The sequence below is a fragment of the Trichosurus vulpecula genome, chromosome 3 (assembly GCF_011100635.1).
Source record: "Trichosurus vulpecula isolate mTriVul1 chromosome 3, mTriVul1.pri, whole genome shotgun sequence".
NCBI classification, from domain to species: domain Eukaryota; kingdom Metazoa; phylum Chordata; class Mammalia; order Diprotodontia; family Phalangeridae; genus Trichosurus; species Trichosurus vulpecula.
The window spans coordinates 103,626,125-103,635,856 of record NC_050575.1 but is presented as its reverse complement, the minus strand read 5'-3'; the positions used below and the strand labels follow the sequence as shown (position 1 = coordinate 103,635,856).

The 9,732-nt window shown below is 43.1% G+C and overlaps 1 protein-coding gene across 1 annotated transcript; it reads left to right on the top strand.

Annotated features, from left to right (window-relative positions):
* The first annotated feature begins 336 nt into the window (after window positions 1-336).
* LOC118842149 (60S ribosomal protein L37a-like) lies at window positions 337-3,052 on the top strand. Its single transcript, XM_036749772.1, has 2 exons — window positions 337-440; window positions 2,758-3,052. The coding sequence occupies exons 1-2, from the start codon at window positions 337-339 to the stop codon at window positions 3,050-3,052; spliced, it is 399 nt and encodes a 132-aa protein (XP_036605667.1).
* The last annotated feature ends 6,680 nt before the right edge of the window (window positions 3,053-9,732 follow it).

Sequence of the window (9,732 nt, the reverse complement as noted above, 5' to 3'; positions counted from 1 at the left end):
CTTATAATCCAATGGAGATAAAGTGTGGGAGGTAGGACATGCACACAAGTGTGTATGATAGAAGGTAGAATGGGAGAGTGGCAAAGATCCAAGCAAAGTACTGGGAAAATTTGATAAGAGGGAAGTCAGGTTTCAGCTGGGGACATCACAGAAGAAATCAGGGAGAAGGTACCACCTGAACTGAGCTTTGGAGGAAGAGGAGGATTCCAACGGGCCAAGACAGGGAGGGAGTACACTGACAGGACCCTTGGAATTAGAGCTGGAAGAGATCTCAGAAATGAGCTGGTCCAATCCTCTCATCTTACAAATAAAGAAACTGAGGTCAAAAGAGGTAAAATGGCTTTCCCAAAGACACACAATTCACAAGTAGAACAGCCACGATGTAAAGCTAAATCTTCTGAATCCAAATCCAACGACCCTTGCAAAACCCCACTACATGGGTGAGATAGCCTGCATGCCTCTCCTCCAAACCTCTCAAGAATACCTGGCCCTCCAGGACTGCAACCCCAATCCTGTGATTCCAGACCTGCCATTTACTACTGTAGGCATAGAAACCAATTGACTTTGGGTTTCAGTTTCTCCATTTGTAAAAATAGGGAATTAGATTGAATGATCTCTGGAGTCCTTTGGAAGAAGAAAGAGGGAGGGAAGGAAGGAAGGAAAGAGGGAAGGGAGGGAGGGAGGAAGGGTAAGGAGGGAAGGGAGAGAAGGAAGTGAGGGAGGGAGGGAAAGGAGGGAAGGAGGGAGGGAGAAAGGGAGGGAAGGAGGGAGGGAGAAAGGAAGGGAGGGAGGGAGAAAGGAAGGGAGGGAGGGAGAAAGGTAGGAAGGGAGGAAGGAAGGAAGGAAAGAAAGAAGAAAGGAAGGAAGGAAGCAAGAGAGAGAGGGAGGGAGGAAGAGAGAGAGGGAGGGAGGGAAGAAGGGAGGGAAAGGAGGAAAGGGAGGGAGGGAAGGAAGGAAGGAAGGGAGGGAGGGAGAGAGGGAAGGAAGGAAGGAAAGGAGGAAAGAAGTAAAGTAGGAAGGAAGGAAGAGAGGGAGGGGGAAGGAAGGAAAGAATACCTAACCATCAGGGCCCAGTAATTTTAACTACTCAGAAAGAGGTTCCAAGACACAACCTGAAGCTTTAATTCTTTTTACACAATATCCTAAAGAGGGTCCTTGTTCTGGTGACAAAGCATCCTTGCCTGACTCCTCCTCTCCACAACTAATCAATCAGCAAGTATTTATTAAGTGCTTTCTCATGAAAGGCATTGTGCTAAGTTCTGTGGATACAAAATAACCATTGACATCTTGGTGATAATTATTGTGATGTTTATATTCCCTAACTCAATCAAGTTTAGTGGCTTCCTATTTCCCCAGGATAAAATATAATTTTCTCAGTTTAACTTTCAAAGCCCTAACCTATTTTTCTAGCCCTGTTTGACATTTCCCTCATTCTGAAATCGAGTAAAACTTGCCTTCTTTCAATTCTTAAAACATAACATTCCATATCTAATTTCCATGCCTTGCACTGGCCATCCCCTATGCCTGCAAAGTAGTCCCTCCTCATCTCCCCCAATAGCATTCTTCTCTTTCTTCGAGCTCTCCTGATCCAGCCAAGTGTTACAGCTCTACCTCCCAAACTGTCTTGTGGTTAACTGCTCTATACATTGTCTTCCACCATTAGAATGTAAGCCCCTTGAGAGCAGAGAATGCTTCACTCTTTTTATTTGCATCTCCAGCCTGCAGAACACATATTAGGTGCTTAATAAACTTTGGCTGACTGACTGATGATGCATTATAAAGATCAGGTTTCTTCAAGCATGTCCTAGATACCTAGACCCCAAATGGTCAGAGCTAGGTAGGTACAGAACAAGGGAGAAAGGGAGGAAGAGAAGGATGAAGAGAGTCAGAGGGAAAGGGAGAGGGAGGGAGGGAGAGAGGGAGAGACAGAGAGAAAGAGACAGACAGAGAGAGAGGGAGAGAGGGAGAGAGGGAGAGAAGGAGAGAGGGAGAGAGGGAGAGACAGATGGTGGGGGGACAGAGGGAGAGAGAACAAGAACAGAGAAAGCTCTGGATATTCTTGAGGTAGAGCAAAATTCCCCAGATTTACCAACAGGGGATCCAGGTCCAGGGCCTGGCACTAAAACACTTCTATCCTCAACCAAGTAGTTTCCCCTCTAGTCTATGAGACTGTTTCGTCACCTCTATGATAAGAGGGTTGGCCTAGCTGATACCCAGAGTCCTTCCCGTTCTTGCTGTCTGTGTTCCATGTTCTTCTAAGGCCCCTTCTAAGCTCTGATCCTTGGTGATTCTTTCCATCCTCATGTTACTTAGAAAATGTGTGGAGTTTTGCTTATTCCTTTGTGCAAAAATCATGTTTTTCATTTCTCCAACAAAGATCATGATTTAGGTTTTATCCTAGGAAAGCACCTTAGCATCTCATGAAGAGGTGAAGAGACTGAGGACCAAAGACCAGGAAGACTGATTTGCCGAGGCTCACAAGGGTGACAAGTGACAGTAGCATGATTTGAGCTCCGGTTTTTCGACTCCAAACCTAGCATTCCCTCCCACTCTGCTATGCAGTCTCACTTTCATATAATAAATAATAATAAGTAAATAATAAACCATTGCCTCCTAGCCAAAGGACTCTTAACAGTATATTCCTCTTTCGAAGCATGTCTATGGTCAACTCTGTTCAACAAGACTAAGAATTAATGAGCTCATAGCTGAAAGCCCCAAAATTGGTTTGCTATATTAGAATATTGTTCTCGGCTCCAGCCCTGTGACTGGCAACGTGGCTAAACGCACCAACAAGGTTGGAATTGTTGGTAAATATGGAACACGTTATGGTGCATCCCTCAGAAAAATGGTAAAGAAAATTGAAATTAGTCAGCATGCCAAGTATACCTGCTCCTTCTGTGGCAAGACCAAAATGAAGAAACGGGCTGTGGGTATCTGGCATCTTGGATCCTGTATGAAAACAGTAGCTGGTGGTGCATGGACCTACAATACCACCTCTGCAGTCACAGTCAAATCTTCTATCAGAAGACTGAAGGAACTGAAAGACCAGTAAAATCTTCTTATCAAATATCTGTATCCCATAGTCCAACAATAAATGGGTTAATTTATGGAATAAAAAATTTAAAAAAAGAATATTGTTCTCTAGGAGCCTCAGTTTCCTCTTTTCTAGCATGGGGATGCTTCACTAGATGACATTTAGGGGTCCCTTCTAACTCTGGCATTTCATGAATCTATGAATAAGAAACTCACTTCACTGAATCTTAATGGTGACATCTAGCTGCTACCTTGTCACCCGGCAATGCCATCATACTCATTTTTAAAGGTATGGGACCTGGATAACAAGTTGAGCAAATGAAACCAAAGTCACTTATTTGGAATTCCCAGATGGTAAGCTGCCTGCACAATTACACCATGGTTGTAGGTGCAATCACACCTTGTACTTTTCCTTTGTCACCTTCCATTAGTAATTTCTCCCACTAGGTGCAGAAAGGTTAAATCCCTGTTATTGTTTTCTGTTTTACAGCTAAAACCCTAAAAACCACTGAGGCTAAGTGGCTTGTCAGAGACAAGGCAAAAGCAGGGGTTTGAACTCAGCATTTGTGATTTAAAATTTAGGAACCAGACCCTAGTGTCTTTCAAGTATTAGAAGGCAAGGCCTAGGCAGAATGAAACAAAACTTCTACCCAGGGTCTCGGGACCTGAGTAGTTTTGCAACTTACTACCTCTTTGACCTTGAAAAAGTCACGTCCCTCTCTATGGTCCTTGCTTACTCATCTGTAAAATGAGGGGCTTGGACTACATGGCCTTTGAAGCTCCTTCCAGTTCTAGACCCATGATCCTATGATATTTAGAGACAGCCAAACAATGATCAGAAAACACACCGCATTCCCTTGCAAACTTCATTCTCCAAAACACAGACTGGAGAGGCACCAGGGCATGGTAAGAAGATGCTGGGTACAAGGAGACCAGTAACCCCTTGGATTTCATCACTGCCTCTGGCACGTGCTAGTTATATGTCTCTGGGTAAGTCACTTAACCCCATCTGAGCCTCATTTTTCTCCTCTGAAGAAAGTGACCTACATCTATAAAATAATACCTGCTCTTGGTAGACCATAAAGTACCAGAGAAATGTGAGCCAGCTTACTAATGTGAGCTTACAGTCATCACCTTTCTTTCCGTTCCTTTGTGCCACTATCAGAACAGGGAAGTTTGTCAACTCTTTCCTTGGGAGATCTTGACTATTAAATGACATCTGTAAAAAGCCCAATAATCCCAGGAGCAACAGCCTGGATTTTGCACTAGATACTAAAGAAAAGTCCATTAGAAAATGGCTCATGAGGATAGCCATATCACAGCTGCGGCAAGGCAGCCGATCAAGAAAAGCATCTCCAGTAATAATGTGCCTGTGGACATTCTGTGCACAAAGAATGCTGCTTCCCTACATAGGTGCCATGAAAATGAGCCAGCCGCCTTCCTTCCCTGCCCTACATCCACAACCTGATCTGTACCACTAAGCTCCATGGCTCCGTATGAATAAATGCAGGCAGCCTGAGCCGCGCCTGCTCTGAATGCCAATGGAGCTATTCCAGATGCAAAGACAAGGACAGACAATTCCCTAAATCATCTGAGGTGCCAATGTTAGAGCGGGGATTGGAAGCCAGTCAAGGGGTGGGAGACTTGCTGACGATCCATCAAGTGCAGGTTAGCCATCTTGTCAGTGCCATTAACAAGGAATAAATGCTCATGCTTACTCAAGCAGGGCTGGCTATAGGGAGCCTGACAGCACTGGGAGGGGGGAGGGGGAGGAATGCCATTAGTTCTCCTTCCAGATGGGATAAATCAGCATCAGTTTTATTCTCTGCTTTGAACATCCAAACATCCTAAAGTGACTACAAAGGTAGAAGCACAAGAGTTCAATTGAAAGGTTGATTTGGTTGGAAAATATTTTTAAAGCACTTTGTTTAAAGCAACATGTGTTCCCACTGGCATTATGAATATCACTGCAGGGGGGAGTGTCTTGCCTGTTCTCTTTTTGTTACTATGAAGTTACACTACACTGGGAAGCAGGAGACCGGTACTGGGGAATCAAACTTCCCTCTCTCAATCAGGAATACCTCCAGTCACTCCAGTATGCAGCAACAGGACAATCCTTGGCTCACCTTTCACCACATAGCCCATACTCCCACCAGTTGCTAAAAGTTGTGACATTTCTACATCGATAACATTTCTCATCCCCATCTTCTTCTGTTGGTTCACAAAATCAAACACCTTCCTGTTCACATCTTCATCACCACTTCATCATTCTGGGCTATTGCAGGTGCATCCTGCTTGGTGTCCCTGCCTCCAATCTCTCCCCTCTCCAAAGCTTCAAACACAGCTGCCAAAACAATCTTCCACTGGCATAAGCCTGACCATTTCATTCTCCTGTTCAAAAGCCTTCAGTGACTTCCATTGCCTCCAAGATAAAATAAAAACTCCAATGCCTGGTATTCTTCGAAATCTCTCTCTTATCTGACATGATTTCTTTTCACACATCTGTATTCCAGCCAAACTGTACTAACAGCTGTTCCCCGAATTCAGCATCTCCTCCATCTATGCATTTCTGTATTCTCTCCCCTAAGCACGGATGTACATCTCCCTCATCTCTGCCTCTCAAGTCCCTTATCTCACCCCCACTTTCAGGTCCTATTACTCTCTCCATTCTCAAATTACCTTATGCTTAATTCTCTGTGGACATATTGTATCTCCCACATAAAATATAAGTTCCTTCAATGAATCCTTCACGGATTCATTGGAATCATGGAATCAAAGAATCCTTCACGGATTCTTTCATTTTTGCCATATGTCCCCAAATCCCAGCACTAGCCACTGCACATGATAGGCAATTAAATGCTTGTTGAATTGTTCAAGTCCAGGCTCTGCCGCTCATCTTCCCGAGTTCAAATCTGGCCTCAGATACTTTCTAGCTGTGTGACCATGGGCAAATCACTTGACCCTGTTTGCCTCAGTTTCCTCATCTTTAAAATCAGTTGAAGAAGGAAATGACAAACCACTCCAGTATCTCTGCCAAGAAAACCCCAAATGGGGTCATGAAGACCGCAAAAAATCATCTTGGCCAAGCTGTGTCCCCTCTGTGGGCTTCAGTTTTCTTTTCCAGTAAAATGTGAAAGTTGGACAAGAGGATCTCTCAGGTCTGCTCTAACATTCTACAATTCTAAAGGGGTTGTGATTTAGCCAAATGTGCTCTAGGCAGAACTGGGTCCCTGACAACTATCTTTTAAGGAGGCAGGAAGACTTTATGATTTATGTAGGAAAATAAATAACGGATTACTTAGGGAGTTAAAATGTTATTTTTTCAAAATATCATCCCAAACAGTTATTATTCATTGATGACTGTTGATCATTATTATGCATCATAGGATCATAGATTTAGAGCTGAAACGGACCTTGGAGAACATCTAGACAGAGGGTTCTTACAAGTTCTTGTCACAAACTCCTTCAACCATCTGGAGAATCTATGGATCCCTTCTCAAAATAAAGTTTTTAAATGCATAAAATAAAATACACAGGATTACAAAGGAAACCAACTACATTGAAATTCAGTTATCAAAACAGTATTTTTTAAAAAAATTTATGGACCCCTGATCTAGTCCAACATTTGTATTTTATAGATGAGAAAACTCACTTGCCCAAGGTCATAGAGGGAGTAGATGGCAAAAGTAGAATTTAAACCCAGGTCTTCTGACTCCAAAGGCATTGTTCTTTCTAATAGACCACAGGCAACATAAAGTACAAATCAGACACAAAACAGTCAAATTCAACAAGTGTTTATTAAGGACCTACTATGTGCAGGACTGGAGAGGAGAAAGTGTGATGAAGAGGTATAAAGTAATATCAGAAGGAGACATCTCTTGGGGGGAAAAGAAATTAAAAAAACACCTCACAGAAGAAGTGGTGCCTGTGCTAAGCTTTAAATACAGAAAGGATTTCAATAGGCTATGCCCTCATTCATTGGTCTACACCTAGGAGGTGGTTTAGAGAGAGCAAAAAGGCTGGATGAATTCAGGGTACATTAAGCAGGCAGTTTGTCTGGAATGTTAAGGATGTAAAAAAATGACAAGGTGTTTCAATAATCTGGCTAGCAGCTGCTGTGGGGGTATAAAACCAACAACAACCAGCTCACAGAACGCTGCAAAACCAGGTCCTTTTGATCTGCTTTACTAAGGAAAGCAACGTTAAGGGGTTAACAATCTTACTTTAATCCAGCATACAAATATAATTTACTTAGTTCAGGGAAAAAACCAGCACCCTAAATTACAGACCAACTACAATTCGTAGTTATCAAAATCTGAGTGTTCAGCCAGGGAGCTCATTGCAAGGGCTAGCCCAGGGTCATGTGCCACTCCTGCTGTGGCTCAGAGCTCCAAGAGAGAACACCAACCTCTGCGCTTATATATCCTGTTCAGGGCCCCGAGGGCCTAGACCTCACCCAGGCTGGACATGGACAAGTTCCCCACCCCCAGTATCACATCAGATACAAATCAATGACTCCCAATTGTCTCAGTGCTGAGAAATACAAAAACATCCCACTTTATCTGCCTTATTCAAACAAAGGCCAAAATCATTAAAGGTCAACAGCAAAAAGTCCCACCTTAATTACTATTACACAAGGCTGGAAATGTAAGTTGTGGCAGACCCTTGGACAAGGTGCTGACCCTCTCTCTGATCAATGGATTACTCTCTGATCCTCAATCAACAAGCATGTATCCACTGACTACTATGTGCCAACCACTGCACTCATCTGTAATAGCTGACATTTATATGATGCTTTAGGGTTTGCAAAATACTCTGTATACAAAGTACTTTACAAAGTCTCATTTGGCCCTCAACAATACTTCAAGGTACTTCCTAGAGTTCCTATTAATCCTACTGTATTTTGCAAGTGAGGAAATGTAGGTTTAAAGAGGTTAATTGACTTTCATCAATAATAGGCATCAGAGAGAGAATCCAGACCCAAGGCTGTAAAAGGAGGGGGTTAGGCTAAATGATCTCTAAGGTCCCTTCCGTCTTTAAATCTCATGTATGAAGATTTTTAGAATAAGTGAAATGAATAATAAAAATGCAGTTCTAAGCCAATTGGTAAATACTGCTTATCTACTGTCTTTGGTATACTTCCCATTGAAACCCCAGATGTGTGCTCAGAAGGAACTTGTGGGGTCCCATCCCAACATTTATTAGAACATTTGTTTTCTGTAACAATGTACCCTTGATATTATTCCAAATATCCATTTCATTCCATCAAGTTTCTGGGCAAGGGGGTTCTCCTTTCTAAACTGTGGGGAACTGAAAGCAAAAAGCTGATTGTCATTTTATTGGCAAATTATCTGAGAAACCACTGCTGGATACATCTGCAGGAATCCTGATAAGCCTGCAAGAGCTCCAGGCCTTCCCCACACCTAGTCTGACATCCCCAGGCATCCCCAGGGATTTCCAGACCCTATCCCAGGATTCAGGCAACATATTCGAGTGATTGTAGCTCAGACCTGCAGAGCAGTCAAATAAGGAGTTTGAAGGTTGTTGATTTTGTAAGGAAAAAAAATCGTCTATTCCTCAAAACATTCCCTTTCTCCCACTTTCCCTATTTCTGTTAATGACACCACTCTCTTCTCAATCACTCAAGCCTCTTCCCTTTCACTCACCACTCACATCCAATAAGCTACCAATTCCTATTAATTATATCTCCCCAATCTCTCTCCTATAGGTCCCCTCTCTTCCATTCTTTTCTTTTCTAGTCCAGTCCAGGCCTTATAACCTCATGCTCAGATCATGAGATTATTAATCTTTCATGGGGCCTGGAGCCAGGAAGACCTGAACTCAAGTCCCACCTGAGACACACATATGCTATGTGTCCCTCGGTAAAATTGCTTAACCTTTTGGTGTTCTAGGCAAATCTCCAAGACTATAAAGGTGCCCACTCACATTAGTAGAGGGATTTCCCTCATGGAAGATCTCCCTACCCAGGGGTGCGGAGCCTGCTGCCTTGAAGCCACATGTGGCCCCCTAAGTCTTCAAGTGCGGTCCTTGAAGTTTGCATTCTGTCAAAGGCCACACTTGAGGACCCAGAGGGCCACAGTTGGCCTCAAGGCCAAAGGTTCCTCTGCCCTATACCAATAAAATCACAAGTCCCTATCCCTATCTCCCTCACTCAGGGACAGCCCATGCCTCTACATCTCTAGATTTTTCAGGGAAGAGTCCCTTGTAGTTTGAGTAAGTCGCACAGCTTCCCAGAGGAAAGCACAAGAGACTGTGACAATTGGGAAAAGAGTGAGGGTACTCTCCTTGAATCCCTAGATCTACTGAAAAGTGAGCAGAAGTTACAACAAGCAAGCACTTTAGGAGAAAGGAAAAACAGACTGCAATAAACTAACAGCAAATCCAAGAAACAGACCTGCTTGTAAAATAGTTGCCTGGAAAGTAGTGGGTATCAGTAGACTTATCGGCTCCTCTTTGTTGACTATATGAGAATCCCTACTGGGGCCAGGACAGGTATTAATTGGTAATCCATTTTCATCTTCTCTCCAGGAATGCTTGTATACCTTATATCTTTAGGTTTACTGGCAAAGTCCACATTCTCAATCTATAGAAGTAATTTTTGAAGACTTGTTTATTGGTTACCGACTTAGAAATTTCCCCCAAAATTTCATTCTGGTCCTCGTTTAAATGTCTCTCTCT

Coding starts and splice junctions, on each gene's coding strand:
- LOC118842149 (XM_036749772.1), top strand. CDS start 337: ATGGCTTTCCCAAAGACACACAATTCACAAGTAGAACAGCCACGATGT. Junction 441..2,757: donor TGCAAAACCCCACTACATGG/GTGAGATAGCCT, acceptor TCTCGGCTCCAG/CCCTGTGACTGGCAACGTGG.